Source organism: Pan paniscus, chromosome 2 (assembly GCF_029289425.2).
Source record: "Pan paniscus chromosome 2, NHGRI_mPanPan1-v2.0_pri, whole genome shotgun sequence".
Taxonomy (NCBI): domain Eukaryota; kingdom Metazoa; phylum Chordata; class Mammalia; order Primates; family Hominidae; genus Pan; species Pan paniscus.
Genome location: NC_085926.1, coordinates 9920758 through 9937721, shown reverse-complemented (window position 1 = coordinate 9937721; position 16964 = coordinate 9920758). Strand labels below are relative to the sequence as shown.

General features: G+C 51.4%; 1 protein-coding gene and 1 non-coding gene across 51 annotated transcripts; one reads left to right on the top strand and one right to left on the bottom strand.

Annotated features, from left to right (window-relative positions):
- Positions 1–42: 42 nt before the first annotated feature.
- Positions 43–16793, bottom strand: IL17RC (interleukin 17 receptor C). 50 transcript variants are annotated; one of them, XM_008961041.3, is made up of 19 exons: positions 16466–16786; positions 16152–16173; positions 15811–15963; positions 15477–15551; positions 15289–15398; positions 13288–13399; positions 12921–12965; positions 9849–9988; positions 9578–9637; positions 5659–5713; positions 5393–5574; positions 5249–5299; positions 3981–4029; positions 3729–3850; positions 3419–3478; positions 2931–2979; positions 945–1040; positions 790–828; positions 43–695 (listed from the first exon to the last, which is right to left on the bottom strand). In XM_008961041.3, the coding sequence occupies exons 1-19, from the start codon at positions 16568–16570 to the stop codon at positions 67–69; spliced, it is 2154 nt and encodes a 717-aa protein (XP_008959289.1). In that variant the 5' UTR covers positions 16571–16786; the 3' UTR covers positions 43–66. The 50 variants fall into 50 exon arrangements, with proteins under 50 accessions (XP_008959289.1, XP_008959290.1, XP_034811626.1 ...); XM_008961042.3 differs by having other exon boundaries at positions 3981–4026; XM_034955735.2 differs by having other exon boundaries at positions 9888–9988.
- Positions 14736–14838, top strand: LOC112439385 (U6 spliceosomal RNA). The gene has a single exon (XR_003027681.1). It is a non-coding gene; the product is annotated as a U6 spliceosomal RNA (small nuclear RNA).
- Positions 16794–16964: the final 171 nt, after the last annotated feature.

Here is a 16964-nt window from a genome sequence, read left to right as displayed (position 1 = left end):
CAGCCCCGCCACTGAAACGGAGACGCGTGTGGGCCACATGGGTAGAACAACAGCGTCTGCCTTTATTTAAGTCCCGTCCCCCGCCCCAGGTCCCACCCCGCGTCCCGGCGCGGGAGTCCCCGGGGGATGGAAGTAGCTATCCAGGGCTGGCTGAAGGGCCCGGGACACTTGCTCCGCTCTCTCTTGGAGCCGCCCGGAACGCGGGGCGCGAGGCTGCTGCAGGGCCCCCAGGAAGTCTGGCAGTTGGGAGGGCAGTGTGAAGACGGGCACGGTGCGGAAAAGGGCGGGTACGGCGTCCGGGTGGAGCAGCCTGTCGAAGCAGGCCCCCACGTAGCTGCCGGGCGCCCGGCCCTGCAAGAAGTCGGGCAGCACGCAGCTGAGCGAGGCGCGGAAGGCGTCGTGCGGGCCGTGCGCCCCGGGCCCGGACACCCCGTCCTGTAGCCACTCGCTGCACAGCGCCACCGCACCGGGCGAGAAGAGCAAGACCACCACGCCGCCCTCCTGCAGGGTCTGGCGCCGCTGCGCGTGAAACCAAGCTACGGGCCCCTGCGCGCTCAGTTCACGACGGCTCCACAGGTCTACGGCCACGCGCAGCGGCAGCTGGCACAGGGCCGACGCCAGGGCGCCCACCAGGCGCTCGAAGCCCGAGTCATCGGCTGAGTAGAGGAGCAGAGCCGCGCGGCCCCTGGCGGCCGCTGCCGGAGAAAACAGATGGGGAGGGAAGAGGTGAGCTGGCACAGGCCTGGCCCCCCGGGGGCGGCCCTCCGCCCAGCGCTTGCTCCCACTCACCCCCCGAGCGGACGTCCTGTTTCAAGAGCCTCAGCCACCCTGTTAGGGGAGAGGGGCGGAGGCAGCCAGTGAGCTCGGCCGCCGCTTTCCCTCGGATAACTCCCACAGCCACTCTGGTCCTCCCCCAGGGGAATGGGGAGCCGGGAAGCGCTCACCTTTCGCGTGATCCTTTTTGAGAAGGAGGATGAGGGAAAGCGCAGCGGCAAAGAGTAGGCAGGCCAGCCACACGAGGGCCCAGCGCTTGTGGATGTCTGGGAGACCCAGAGAAGAACAGTTAGAAACTTACCCTCCACAGAGAAGAAAAACTGAGACTTAAGAGAAATGAATTGGGCCGGGTGCGGTGGCTCATGCCTTTATATAATCCCAGCACTTCAGGAGGCCGAGGCAGGCAGATCACGAGGTCAGGACATCAAGACCATCCTGGCTAACACGGTGAAACCCCGTCTCTACTAAAAATACAAAAAATTAGCCGGGCGTGGTGGCGGGCGCCTGTAGTCCCAGCTACTCGGAAGCCTGAGGCAGGAGAATGGCGTGAACCCGGGAGGCGGAGGTTGCAGTGAGCCGAGATCGCGCCACTGCACTCCAGCCTGGGTGACGGGGTGAGACTCCGTCTCAGAAAAAAAGAGAAATAAATTGACGGCCGGCCGAGGCGGGCGGATCATGAGGTCAGGAGTTCAAGACCAGCCTGGCCAACATGGTGAAATCCCGTCTCTACTATAAGATACAAAAAATTAGCCGGGCGTGGTGACACACGCCTGTAATCCCAGCTACTCGGGAGGCTGAGGCAAGAGAATCGCTTGAACTCGGGAGGCAGAGGTTGCAGTGAGCCGAGATCGCGCCATTGCACTCCAGCCTGGGCGACAGGGTGAGACTCCTCTCAAAACAAAACAAAAAACGAAGAAATGATTTGCCCAGAGTCCACAGCACAGTGTCAGAGCCAGTGGATGAATATAGCTCCATCTGTTTAGGGGTCTTTGAATAAGTAATGTCACCCTCTGCCTCAGTTTTCTCCTCTGTAAAGTTGGACCTATGTCATAGGGTTGGTGTGAGGACTAAATATATTAATACATATAAAGCTTAACACAATGTGTTAATACATACTTAACACAATGCCGAGCATCTTAAGTGCTAAAATGTCAGCTATTTTTCTCCCCTAAGCTAGGGTTGCTGGGCCCTTGATCTTGCTGTCCTGGGTGTCTGCAACTACCTGGTGTACCTGCCCTGTCTTTTTTTTTTTTTTTTTTTTTTTACCTCCAATTGATTTGCCTTGAATTGATTCATGAGAGCCTCAGAGATCTTTTAAAAATATAAATTTGGGCCAGGTGCGGTGACTCACGACTATAATCCCAGCACTTTGGGAGGCCGACGCGGGCGGATCACGAGGTCAGGAGTTCAAGACCAGCCTGGCCAAAATGGTGAAACCCCATCTCTACTAAAAATACAAAAATTAGCAGGGCATGGTGGCGGGCGCCTATTAATCCCAGCTACCCGGGAGGCTGAGGTAGAGAATTGCTTGAACCCGGGAGGCAGAGGTTGTAGTTAGCCGAGATCACGCCATTGCACTCCAGCCTGGCCGACACAGTGAGACTCTGCCTCAAAAATAAATAAAAAAATAAGTATATATATATATGAAATATATAAAAATTTGATCGTAGCTCCTGCTGCTCTCAACATAAGATCCAAATCCCCTACATGTCTCCTGCATCTTTATCTCATGACAGAAACCTGCCTGTCCAAGACCCTGTATCTCTACCCCCTTCCCCTAGCTCAGTCTTCAGAGTTTTGCTGGAACCTTCCCCCTGAGCCCCTCACCCCTCACCCCACCCAGGTCAGGTCCACATTGTATGCATTTACAGCACTGAACACTTGGTGGTGCTTCAGTAGCTCCCACTTTAAATGTAAGTGACTGGCTCATGTCTTGCTAGTCTTCTAGGGGTGGGGCGGGGGCAGGGATTTATCTTTTTGGTGTTCCTGGGATCCCTGCAAGCTCTCATCATTTTTTGAGTGAATGAAGGAATGACCCTCTGTTTATCTGATCTCAGGGAAGGACAAGGCCATTGCATGTGCTGTGCCCAAGAGTGGTCCCTGTCAAGATCCCCACTCCTGGTACAGAAAGGAAAGGCAGTTCTTACAATACTCACATTTGTCCGTGGGGCAGGCCCATAGTGCTCCCAAGTCATCATCCCATAGCTGTAAGATACAAACAGAACCAAATCCAGGGCACCAGCCAGGTGTTCCAATATTCACCAAGCTCTGGTGGCCTGATCTCCAAATTCCCAGCATCAACTATGCGTATCTCCTGGCTAAGGTTCCTGCAGCTGCTCTGCCTTTGTTTATGCTGTGCCCACTGACTAGGGTATGACTTCTTCCATACCAAATCTGGCTTATAGGAAGAAATTCTTCCCGGAAGCTCTCCCTGGAACCCAAAACTTAGCACCTGGAGGTGTGGTTATCTGTTTATGGGTGTCTAGCCAACAGTGTGCTCCTTGGGGATAGGAACTGTGCTTCTTCTACTCTTAACTTTCCCAGGGCTGAACATAAAATAAGCCTAAATAGACAGTAGGTGAGTGCTAGTTTTAGGCCTGCTGCCCCTAGGCATTGAGGTGGGGCCCTTCTTCCACCAGCTCACCTGCAGACACTGGCCTGACTGCAGGTCTTGTAGTAAGTACTCTCCAAGGCGAGCTGCCCTCTGCCAAGCCAAAGGATGGGGGCACTGTTACCTGGAGGTAGCACCCTTAGGGCAGCACCTACCAGGCTACAGCTGGGTAGAATGAGGTAGAGGGGACTGGGAGACTTTGGTGATGCCGCTGAATATGGCCCTGGTCTGAGTCACCCCCCATGTTCCCAGAGACCGGCACAGGGTGGATGGAGTGAAAATTTGAGGCCAGATGTGAGATGCATTTGGAGAGATCTGTGGAGGAGGGTCGCCCAGTCCTAACCGTGGAGGCTTTGCTGGGTAGTGAAGTACAGCCACTGGGTTCCAAGGCACAGAGGGATCTGTTGTCCTGGGGGCCTCGTGTCTCCAACAGTAGCACATCATCTTTGAGAGGCCCCAGGGAGTCTGGAAGGGGTGAGAGGCCACTCTGACCAAGACCCATCCTTGCTGGGATTGGCCACTTGCCTGCCTCCCATGCCCTGACCTTCACCCCTAGGAGGTGGCCCTGCCCCAGCTGCCCCCAGGCCCAACTCACCAGCCCACAAGCACTCCTGCAGCTGCAGCTTCTCCGAGCTGTTCACCTGCTGGGAAGAGACCATGGTTAGGGCCACTAAGAAAAGCAAAAGCCAAAGGCAGAAAGACCAGAATGGGGCAGGCAACAGAAGGCCTGTTGTGTTGGGAGTCTGCACTCAATCTGACCTGAGGCAGATGTGGATTCAAGGCTGGGTGATTAGGAATCACTACATCTTTCTCTGCCCCAGCCTTGTGAGATCATCTGTATAAAGCGTCTTCTGACCCTAAAGCTGTTTTTATGTCTTACGGAGCATGGTTCCCCTCTCATCTAACCTTCTCAAAGAGATTCCTTTCTCACATGACCACCCTGCTAAAAATTGCAACCCCAGTCCCACCTTATCCCTTTCCCATGGTATTTGTATGCAATTTTAAGATACTATATGATTTATTTACAATGTCTGTTGGCTGCCTTTCTCCATTACAATATAAGTTCTATGAGGGTAGAGATGTTAGGGTCTATCACAAGTGCCTAAAACAGTGACTTGTGCTGCTCAAAAAATCTTGAATGAGTGATTTTTTTTTTTTTTTTGAGACGGAGTTTCACTCTGTCGCCCAGTCTCACTCTGTTGCCCAGGCTGAAGTGCAGTGGCGCCCTCTCAGCTCACTGCAAGCTCTGCCTCCCAGGTTCACGCCATTCTCCTGCCTCAGCCTTCCTAGTAGCTGGGACTACAGGTGCCCACCACCACGACCGGCTAATTTTTTGTATTTTTAGTAGAGACGGGGCTTCACCATGTTAGCCAGGATGGTCTTGATGTCCTGACCTCGTGATCTGCCCGCCTCGGCCTCCCAAAGTGCTGGGATTACAGGCGTGAGCCACCGCGCCCGGCCGGATGAGTGAATATTCTTATAATCACCCTTTGAAACTGTAGAGCAACCCATTCTACAGGTATGGAAATAGAATAAGGATAGCAATAATAAAAGTGGCTACATTTATGGAGCATTTAGTCTGTACCGATTCCTAAGGGGAAGCACTTCTCTTATTTCATTGTCACAACCACTCCATGAGGTAGTTACTGTATTATCATCTGCATTAAACAGATGAGGAAACTGACGTTCAGAGAGGTGAAGTGAGTTGCCCAGGGTCCCACGCACTACTAAAGTAAACAGTGGAACTCCCAAAGAGGAAGCTGGCAACCACTATGCTTTAGCGGCCCAAGAACTAAGACCCCCTTGGCTGGGGGGTCTGCCCAGGTCCAGCCTCCAGCCCAGCACTATGCACCCCTTTCTGACCTGAACACAAAGGTTAGGGTGGCCTTTCAGCAATGGGAACTCGAGAACTTTCTGTGGAAAGAGAGGAATGGGTGGGATCACAAAAGGGGACCCCCGGTTCCCCACTCTCCCCTCACCATGGGAGGTGCCCTCTGCTTCACTTACGTCCACAGTGACATTCTCCCAGGAAAGCGGTGGGACCAGTGGCTGGCAGGGGTCCCCACCCGGAGCCCGCCAGCACAGTGCCGCTTCTGCGGGCAGCCAGCACGGTGCGTCCAGCAGCCAGCTCTGCAGGGTCAGCAGTCGCAGCCGGGCGGCTTGCCAGAGGTTCCGGTGTGCGCGGGGGTCTGCAAGGAAAGGGCGCAGTCACCGCAGGCCAGGTACCCATCGCTCGCAACACCCCAACCCCAGCCCCAGGCCGGTCAGCTCACCCTCCCTGAAGGGGCAGATGTTCGTCCTAACGGAGTCAGGTTCCAGAGGCCACACCTGGAAAGGAAATGGGGGTCTGCTCAGGTCCCCTCCATGGGCATGTGCCTGGCCCTCTGCTAGACAGTGGGGATGCACTCATTCAGCAGGTATTTCACAAACACTTGCCGGGTCTTCCTGCCTTTTACAAAACCTGGAGGTGCTCACATCTATTCTTCCAGCAAACATAATGCTGGGCACTGGCAACATCTTCCTTAACAAACTTTTTTTTTTTTTTTTTGAGATAGAGTCTCGCTCTGTCGCCCAGGCTGGAGTGCAGTGGTGCAATCTTGGCTCACTACAACCTCCACCTCCCAGGTTCAAGCGATTCTCCCATCTCAGTCTCCTGAGGAGCTGGGATTACAGGCACATGCCACAACGGCCGGCTAACTGGTTAATTTTTGTATTTTTAGTAGAGATGGGGTTTCACCACATTGATCAGGCTGGTCTCGAACTCCTGACCTCAAGTGATCCACCCGTCTCAGCCTCCCAAAGTGTTGGGATTACAAGCGTGAGCCACCGCGCCCAGCCCATTCAACAGACTTTTAATGAGTGCCTACCATTGTGTCTTAGCAGTATGGCAAGCACAAGAGACCTTGGATAATTAAATTTTTATTATTTTTTTATTTTTTGAGATGGAATCTCACTCTGTTGCCCAGGCTGGAGTGCAGTGGTGTGATCTCAGCTCACCACAACCTCCGCCTCCTGGGTTCAAGTGATTCTCCTGCCTCAGCTTCCCAAGTAGCAGGGACTACAGGCGCACATCACCATGCCTGGCTAATTTTTGTACTTTTAGTAGAGACTGGGTTTCACTATGTTAGCCAGGCTGGTCTCAAACTCCTGACCTCGTGATCCACCCACCTTGGCCTCCCAAAGTGCTGGGATTACAGGTGTGAGCCACTGTGCCTGGTGGATAATTAATTTTAATTCATTCCACAATCACTTTGTAAGCACCTGCTATGTGTTGGGGAATGTGCTAAGTTCTAAGGACACATTCATTTATTCTTTCAACAGACATTTTAAGAGTGCCTATTATGTGCATAGCTCTGTGCTAAACACTAGAGGTAATACATTAATTTATCCATCAAGCCTTTAGTTAGGAACACCGACTATGTGGCAGGCACTGTGTTTGGCAATGAAGGCATTTAAATCACAGCATACATCTCATGAACATCTGCTGTGTCCTATGGCTGTGTTAGGCAGTAAGATTTATTCACTCATTCAACAGTGAGGACCTCATACTGTTACCTTGTTTAAAAACAAAACAAGGCTGGGCGCGGTGGCTCACCCCTGTAATCCCAGCACTTTGGGAGGCCGAGGTGGGCGGATCACGAGGTCAAGAGATCGAGACCATCTGGCCAACATGCTGAAACCCCGTCTCTACTGAAAATACAAAAATTAGCCGGGCATGGTGGCATGCACCTGTAGTCCCAGCTACTTGGGAGGCTGAGGCAGAAGAATTGCTTGAATCCAAGAGGCAGAGATTGCAGTGAGCCGAGATCACGCCACTGTACTCCAGCCTGCCAATAGAGCGAGACTCTGTCTCAAAAAAAACCAAAAAAACAAAAAAAACCAGAAAAACAAGTAGGCGCTATGTGCCAGGCACTGTGCAAGGCTCTTGCAAAGCTATTACATTTGAATTAGATATGATTTGCTTGCCTTCAAGGAAATCACAAACTCACACTTGTAGTAAGGATAAAATATTTATATAAATTAGTAAAACACTCACTCATTTCATAATATTTATTGAGCATCTGTTGTGTACAAGAAGAAATTAGATGCCCAAATAAGAAAGGAAGTGACTGAGCTGGGTGTGGTGGCCCATCGCCACAAAACATTAAAACATGAAAACAGGCTGGGCACAGTGGCTCACGCCTGTAATCCCAGCACTTTGGGCGGCCGAGGCGGGTGGATCACGAGGTCAGGAATTTGGGACCAGCCTGACCAACATGGTGAAACCCCGTCTCTACTAAAAATACAAAAATTAGCCGGGCATGGTGGCGTGTGCCTATAATCTCAGTTACTTGGGAGGCTGAGGCAGGAGAATGGCTTGAACCTGGGAGGTGGAAGTTGCAGTGAGCCGAGATCACGCCACTGTACTCCATCCTGGGCAAAAGAGTGAAACTCCATTAAAAAAAAAAAAAAAAGGAAACAATTAGCCAGGCATGGTGGCGCATGCCTGCAGTCCCAGCTGCAGAGGCTGAGGCAGGAGGATCCCTTGAACCTGGGAGCTTGGGGCTGCAATGAGACGTGTTCATGCCACTGCACTCTACCATGGGTGACAGAGCAAAATGCTGTCTCTAAAAAAAAAAAAAAAAAATTTAAGAAAATAAAAGAAATGAAGTGATAAATGGACAAGGAAAGATAGAAGTGCAAGGGGATTTGGAGCTAGGAGAGGCCGGGTGGTTGGGGAAAAGCTTTGGGAAGGAGGTGAGGGCATTTGAGGTAATGGGAACCACCTGAGAAAAGGCAGGGAGCTAGCCGTATCTTGGTAAGTAGCTCCACTGGATGTAACAATGTTCTCATGAAGGGTAATCATGGGGAAAATATAGTGAAAAGGCACCGTTGGGGGCAGAATATGGGCCCAGAATGCCAGGAAAGTGATGGGAAGGGAGGGGAGCTTGGAGGTATTGAAACAGTCTAGAAAAGAGATGATAGAGCCCTAAGCTGGACTGAGATGGAGAGGAGGGGGAAAGAGAATGAGAGACATTAATGTCAGAGGTAAGATGGATGAGACCTGATGACCAATTAAATGTGCAATCAGCGGCCGGGTACAGTGGCTCATGCCTGTAATCCCAGCACTTTGGGAGGCCGAGGCATGTGGATCACAAGGTCAGGAGATCGAGACCATCCTGGCTAACACGGTGAAACCCTGTCTTTACTGAAAATACAAAAAATTAGCTGGGCATGGTCGCAGGCACCTGTAGTCCCAGCTACTTAGGAGGCTGAGGCAGGAGAATGGCGTGAACCCGGGAGAAGCAGCTTGCAGTGAGCCGAGATCACGCCACGGTGCTCCAGCCTGGGCGACAGAGAAAGACTCTGTCTTAAAAAAAAAAAAAAAAGTGCAATTAGGGCAAGCCACAGTGGCTCATGCTTATAATCCCAGCACTTGGTGGGAGGCTGAGGTGGGAGGATAGCATAAGCCCAGGAATTCAGAACAGCCTGGGTAACATAGCAAGACCCCATCTCTACACAAAACAAAAAAAAACTAGCTGAGTATGGTAGTGCTCACCAGTAGTTCCAGCTACTTGGGAGGCTGAGACAGGAGGATCACTTGAGCCCATGGGGCTGAGGCTGCAGTGTGCCATGATTGTGCCACTGCACTCCAGCCTGGGCAACAGAGTGAGACCTTGTCTAAAAAAATAAATAAATGTACAGAGGAAGAGGAAAGAGCCAGCATATTTAAGCCTGGATGTGGCACACATTCTTATAACAGCCCCATGAGGCTGTTACTATTATTATTCCCATTTTACAGATGAGAAACAGGCTCACAGAGGTGAAGTGACTTGCCCAAGGTTACACAGCTAGCAAATGGCAAGAGCCAAGATTCAAACCAGTCCAAGTTCGTAGCACATGCTCTGCCCGCCAGGGGAACACAAAGACAGAACTGGAGGAGTAGGGAAAGGTTTCAAGGAGAAGGTGACATTTGAATGGGGCCATGAAGTGTAAGCAGGAGTTCTGTGGAGGATCAGGGAGAGCATTCAGGGAATGTAATAGACAGAAGGCATAGGACAGCAAGGGTCAAGGGAGGGCCAGCCACCACAGGGAGCCACAGTCTCCACCTCAATGAAGGGTTTGAAGAATGGTGAGACCAGGAAGGCAGGGATCACCCCCATCATCATCTTCCCACTCGTCTTCTGGCACCCAGCTAGACTCTGCTCCTACCTGAATGCAGAGGCAGGGAACCAGGTCTGTGTGGTTCAAGGTAATGATCTGCGGTCCAGTCTGTGGAACAAATAAAGGAAGAAGGTTGGAGAAGATAAGGAGGAAGAGGAGGAGGCCAAAGTCAAGGAAACCAGGAAGGCAAAAGTTCCCCCACCAATTTTCCCTTGCTTGGGGTGAGTCCTCTTCAAGGATCCTCTCTGATAAGGCACTGCGTCCTTTGCACAGGCATCAGCCTACAGTGGGAATGGACTTGGGAAGGGGGAGGCCTCACCAGGTTTTTGTGCCACCGGGGTTTTGGGGGGCCCTGGACCTGATTCCAATACAGGGAGAGGCCGAAGTGCTGCTCCTCAGAGACATTCAGAACCAGATGCACGTTGTCACCATCTGCTGACACGTTGAGCCAGGGCAGGGCTGGTGGGAGAGGCAAAGAGAGCGCAGCTTAGACTTCCTCACCTCTTCTGCATCCCCGACTGACCCTTTGGAGTTTCCTTCAAACCCTCTAGACTGGGAGGCTCTCGGAGGGCAGAGCGTGTGTCGTCATTTCAGACCAGACTTTGCTCCTAGCAGCTGCCCAAAGCCAAGCCCGTGGAGGCCCTAGTGTGTGGTCTGAGAACAGCTATTCTCCCTGCTTCTCCCTCTGCAGAAAGATCTTGTAACCTCTTTAAAACAAGTCATTTTCCTCTGTTCAGAACTGTGACCTTTCTGACCTTACCTCTTGATACTTGTGTCCTTTTTTTTTTTTTGAGAGGGAGTCTCGCTCTGTTGCCCAGGCTAGAGTGCATTGGCACGATAGCTCACTGCAACCTCCACCGCCTGGGTTCAAGCGATTCTCTTGCCTCAGCCACCCGAGTAGCTGGGATTACAGGCGTGTGTCACCACCCCCGGCTAGTTTTTGTATTTTTAGTAGAGATGGGATTTCGCTCATGTTGGCCAGGCTGGTCTTGAGCTCCTAACCTCAAGCAATCCTCCTGCCTCAGCTTCCCAAAGTGCTGGGATTGCAGACGTGAGCCATCGCGCACAGCCTATGGCATTTGTGTCCTTAATAACTCTGCTGCAGAGTTATTAAGGACCTCCTTACTGTGTCTCTCTCTTTTTTTTTTTTTCCTTTTTTTTTTTTTGAGATGGAGTCTGGCTCTGTCGCCCAGGCTGGAGTGCAGTGGTGTGATCTCGGCTCACTGCAAGCTCTGCCTCCTGGGGTTCAAGCCATTCTCCTGCCTCAGGCTCCCGAGTAGCTGGGACTACAGGTGCCTGCCACCATGCCCAGCTAATTTTTTTGTATTTTTTGTAGAGACGGGGTTTCACCGTGTTAGCCAGGATGGTCTCGATCTCCTGACCTCGTGATCCGCCAGCCTCGGCCTCCCAAAGTGCTGGGATTACAGGCGTGAGCCACCACGCCTGGCCCCCTCCTTACTATTTCTTAAACACCCCTGACATACTCCCACCCCAGGCCCTTTTTTCTGGCTATTCTCTCTTCCCTCAGATATATGGCTCCTCCCTCACCTCTTTCAGGTCTCTGCTCACCAGAATGAGACCATCCCTGACCTCTACAACTCCCAACCTTCCCCAGCCCTTCCACGAATGTTCTCCTTAATGCTAATCACTGTCTAACTTACTGCATTCTTCACATCTCCATGTGTTTGTTGTGTCCTTCCTCACCCCCACCCTGACCCTGACACCAGCTCCATGGGGTCGGGTTTTTTGTCATCTTCATTTATTGATTTATTAATATTTCCAGTGTCCAGGGATTTGCCTGGTACACAGAAATTAATAAATATCTGTTGAATAAATGAATCAGTGTCTACTTAATGAAGGAAGAAATGAAATCCATGATATATACATCTGTGTTTTCAAAACTCTGGTGATGAATAGTCTTTAATGAGTTGCCAAAGAGGCAGGCCAACTTTAATTTTAAGAAGCCAAAAAGAAAATGAAGTTGAAAACGTTTAGTAGTTCAGAAAACATCACAGTATGTGATGTATTCACAGTATTTATGTATTGATCTGGGTGCTAGTTATGCAAGTGTATACATATACAAAAACGAATTGGCCGGACGTGGCGGCTCATGCCTGTAATCCCAGCACTTTGGGAGGCCGAGGTGGGAGGATCACGAGGTCAGGAGTTCAAGACCAGCCTGGCCAGCATGGTGAAACCCCATCTCTACTAAAAATACAAAAATAAGCTGTGCGTGGTGGTGTACGTCTGTAATCCCAGCTGCTTGGGAGGCTGAGGCAGGAGAATCGCTTGAACCCAGAAGGCAGAGGTTGCAGTGAGCTGAGATCACACCACTGCAGTCCAGCCTGGGCAACAGAGCAAGATTCCGCCAAGAAAAAAAAAAAAAAAAAAAAAAGAACTGGACATGAAAATCAGTACCCTTTGGCTGGGCGTGGTGGCTCACGCCTGTAATCCCAGCACTTTGGGAGGCCGAGGCAGGCGGATCACAAGGTCAGGAGATCAAGACCATCCTGGCTAACACGGTGAAACCCTGTCTCTACTAAAAAAAAAAAAAAAAAAAAAAAAAATTAGCCGGGCGTGGTGGCCGGCGGCTGTAGTCCCAGCTACTCGGGAGGCTGAGGCAGGAGAATGGCGTGAACCTGGGAGGCAGAGCTTGCAGTGAGCTGAGACTGCACCACTGCACTCCAGCCTGAGCGACAGAGCGAGACTCTGTCTCAAAAAAAAAAAAAAAAAGAAAATCAGTACCCTTTACATACTTTTATGTATGTATGTTATACACAATAAAAAAGAAAATACAAAACGAAAACAAAATCCAAATAGTACATGGGAAAAAAGTTAGACCCTTGACTTTCTTAGCTTTTATTTCAAGTTTTTTGTTTTTGTTTTGTTTTGTTTTTTGAGACGGAGTCTTGCTCTGTCACCCAGGCTGGTGTGCAATGGTGCAGTCTCAGCTTACTGCAGCCCCTGCCTCCCAGGCTCAAGTGATTCTCCTGCCTCAGCCTCCTGAGTAGCTGGGACCACAAATGCACACCACCATGTCCTGTTAATTTTTGTATTTTTGCTAGAGACGGGGATTTGCCATGTTGCCCAGGCTCGTCTCGAACTTTTGAGCTCAAGTGATCCTTCCACCTCGGCCTCCCAAAGTGCTGGGATTACAGGCATGAGCCACTGAGCCTGACCCAAGATTCATCTTTCTATTTCCAGTGCTTAGCACAGAGTAGCAGATACTGCAATTAATGTGTTATGAACAAATGAGTGAATGAATGAATGAATGAATATGTTCTGTGAGCTTCTGAGATGTGGTAGCCCATATCTGAAGTGGACTCCAAGGGTTTCTTATACTCCAGACCTTGCCCCTCCCTACCCCCGGCCCACTGGCCCTAGCCCCTACCCCAGCAGCTCGGGATGCTGTTCCGGACTTCGAGCCCCCTGCAGTCTGAGGAGAGATCACAGAAGAGCCTCCAGTGGGGCTGGGGGCCAAGGAAAGAAGTGGGGGCAATTTGGCTCCCAGGGGGGCATTAGGAATGGCTCCCCATCCCCTACATACCACCCACATCTATCCAATGCTCAAAGAACCTTCCCCAGGGGCTGGAAAGCCATATCACCCAGAGAGAGAAGGTCCGAGGGGCTGACTCTGGGAAGGATAGCAGCTCAGACCCCTGCCGGAGAGTGGATGGAGCTAGAAGAGGGTGAAATCAGGAGGGGGAATGGCCAGAGGGGACAGAGGCTAGGGGGCCAGGACGTGGGGGTCCACTTACCAGGCAGCTGCTGTGTGTGGTTGAGTTCCTTCTCGTACCTGGGCTGAGTATAGGACCAGATTCGTACCTCACTCCCTAGGGCAGCCTCGAAGCAGTCATATACCACAGAGCCCTGTGAGGAGAGGGGTGGGGAAGGCTGGCGGTGCAGGGCTCAGAATCCAGGCCAAGGGCTGTGGGATCATCTGCAGGGACCACTCTGCTCACTGCCCTCCTCCCCCAACCAATGACTGTATTTATACTGTATAGCCTGAAATCTACTATTCACCTTTCTTTCAAGGGGCCTCAATTCTAAAGCAAATGTCCTCAGTAAGAGTGTCACCAGGGCGGGAAAAGGCCCTAGACATTTAAATCCCTGCCCCCACCCTGCTGTGCTAGATCACCTGGACAAAGCTAAGGAGATGAGACACCCCAACACAATATGGCACACCCCTCCCCACAGAAGTGGTTCTCACACTCAACCCAGTGCCTCAGTGTTCCTTACAACTGCTTGTGACATGGACCAAGCAGATGTTCTCCCAGTCTACAATTCTCCAGATAGGATATTGGCTGGGGGCTGGAGGTTGGAGGGAAAGTCAAAGGGTTTGAGTGATTTGACCCCAGTGGAAATAGACCTTCCAGGCACATGTGGCCTCCTAAGGCAGGGAGAAGCCCCAACACCCTGCACCATGGTACTTACACCATGGTAAGTATACCACGGTATGTATGGTAGAACTCTTTCTTTGGTCCAAGAGTACAGAGAAGTGCATCCAGCCCACAGACCTCCCCTCTCCAAGCCTCACTTTATCTATCTGGAAAATGAAGATACTAATAATGCCTCATCAGGTAGTTTTGAGGATTACAAAAGAATTAAATTTACTGAAATTCTTCAGTGCCAGGCATTACATCCAGTGTTTTACAGGTATCAACTTATTTAATTCTCACAACAGTCATGTGAGGTGGGACTATTCTTTTTTTTTTTGAGACGGAATCTCGCTCTGTCGCCCAGGCTGGAGTGCAGTGGCACGATCTCGGCTCACTGCAAGCTCCACCTCCCGGGTTCACGCCATTCTCCTGCCTCTGCCTCCCGAGTAGCTGGGACTACAGGTGCCCACCACCATGCCTGGCTAATTTTTTGTATTTTTTAGTGGAGGCGGGGTTTCACAGTGTTAGCCAGGATGGTCTCGATCTCCTGACCTCGTGATCTGCCCACCTCAGCCTCCCAAAGTGCTGGGATTACAGGTGTGAACCACTGTGCCCGGCCAGAACTATTTTTTTTTATGTGGCAAAAACAAAAACAAAAACAAAAACAAAAAAACTTTAAGAGATATTTCACAAGGAAGTTACACAAATAGCCAATAAGCATGTGAAAAAAGTGCTCAACTTCATCAGTCATTGGAAGATACAAATTAAAACCACAATGACAAACCACTACATATGCAGTAAAATTATGACAATTACAACACTTATGCTTGTTTTGGCACCACATATACTACAACTGGAACAATACAGAAAAGATTAGCAAGGCCCGTGCCTGAGGATGACATGCAAATTCATGGAGGGTCCCATATATTTAAAATTCAAATATATTTAATTTAAAAATAAAATAAAATTACACCATCAAGTGTTGGCAAAAATGGGAAGCAACTAGAACTCCCATACACTGCTGGTAGGAGGGGAAAATAGTAGAAGCACCCTGAAAAACTGCTTGGTGATTTCTCACAGTCAAGCATATGAAGTAGAAAACTATTCTCATCCCCATTTTACAGACATAAAAGCTGAGGCATAACAGGCTGAAGGGACTTGCCCACAGCGCTGATCAGAATCAAAAGAATAGTCCCACCTCACATGGCTGTTGTGAGAATTAAATAAGTTGATACCTGTAAAACACTGGCTGTAATGCCTGGTACTGAAGGGTTTCAATAAATTTAATTCTTTTGTAATCCTCAAAGAGATAATGCATGTGAAAAAGTTTTATAGATTTTAGGTTTAGAAGGTGATTATTATTATTATTATTTTGCATACCACAGACTGACCAAACTGCACAAGGGCAGCAGGCACTTGCACCTCCAGCAGGACGCAGCGGGCAGTAGGGTAGGCCTGGAAGGAGAGCACGACTTGGGCCTGGAGAGAGGCTGTGGGCAACAGGGCAGGGGTCAGTCAGGCCCAGGAGCCTTGGCATGGGGCAGTTGGGCCAGCCAGGTTCTCCTCACCATTCCTAGGCTCCTCCACCCCTGAGTCAGCTGCTCCTCCAAACTTTTCCTCATCTTCAGGCTCTTCCCAGTGCCCTAGAAGGACCCAAGAGTAAGGCCCTGGGTGAGGCCCCCTGCTCTGGGCTGGCTGGCTTTGGTGTTGGCTTCCTTCTGGAAAGCCCAGTGCTGGGAAGCAGGGGCTGGGGAGACCACACTGGCCTGGGGGTCCTTCTGCCGGTGTCCTCCAGGAGAACACTGAGGATGCCCAGCGCTGCTTGAGAGATCCCCTGGCCCTCATGCCCACCCCAGACACACTCACGTGTGCACATGCACTGTCACAGGATGACTTGCTCACCATGCACGGCCAAGTGGACAGCCACACGCAGACAGAGGTCACAGTCGGTCTCCTTCTGGCACCTCAGCACCAGCTCTGTCTGCAGGTGCGTAGGCGCCAGCACGGGGCCCGGAGCAGGCACGATGTCCCCAGGCAGGCAGAGTATGTCACTGTCTGTGTGTGGAGGAGCGGGTGGGAGCTGAAGCTGTTCCAAGTCCAGAATTTGGTGGCACCTGACATACCCAGAGAGCCAAAGAACTTGGCTGTCCTAGGCTGAGGTGGGCATGGAGGGCATGGGCCTGGGACAGCTCTGCTCCCTTCGGCCAACCTGGGAAATTCTTTTTAAAAGTAGGGATACTTACCCCAGAGGTGGCAGGAGAGGCCCTGGGAAGGAAAGAAAGGAGAGTCAGAATTTGTGCCCCCACCATCTAGGCACTGTTCTCTGCCTAAGACCTCCGCCTACCTTTTTCTGGGGCTCGGTATTCCCAGACCCTCCCAGAGGAAGACAGACCCAGCTCTTGCCCCTTCCCCGTTCTTCTCTTCTACCATCAGCACCAGACAGACCAGACAGGGCAGTTCTGGCGGTGGCAGCAGTGACAGGAGCCAGGCTAAGGCTTTGCTGAGCCAAAAACTGAACTCTGAGCCTTTCCTCGTCTCCCCAGGGTTCCAGACTCACCGGAGAGCAGTGGGTAGCGTCCTGAGGCCCCACAAGCCTCTCCAGAGAAAGGACCACTGGGCTTCGGCCCAGTGCCAAGGACAGCAAGAACCAGGGCACAGGCATCTTCTAGGTGCCAGGTGGCACCCAGGCCTGAGGCCCTGTGCTGTCCCCCCCCCAAGGGGGGCAGACACCCCAGTCAGCCCGTGTCTGTGGGTGGCAGGGGCTGGAATCCCTCTTCAGCCTCCAGAGTTTGTGCACTCTCTGTCCTGGGAGTCCTGACTCTCCTCCTACTTCCAGCACGGAGTGCTTTCGTTTTGGCTCCCGGCAGGCAGCTGGCTGTTCCCGCCCCTCTCTGTCCCTCCCACCAACACCAGGCTTGGGAGCCAGCAGCCTTGGACTAGGGTGGTGGCCGCACCTCCTCCTTCTTTGGCTCTCCTCTCCCTCTGCTGACACCTGGCTGGGAGGGGCCCCTGAAGAAGACAGCGAATGCATCATGGCTGAGTAAGGGAGCTCTTAC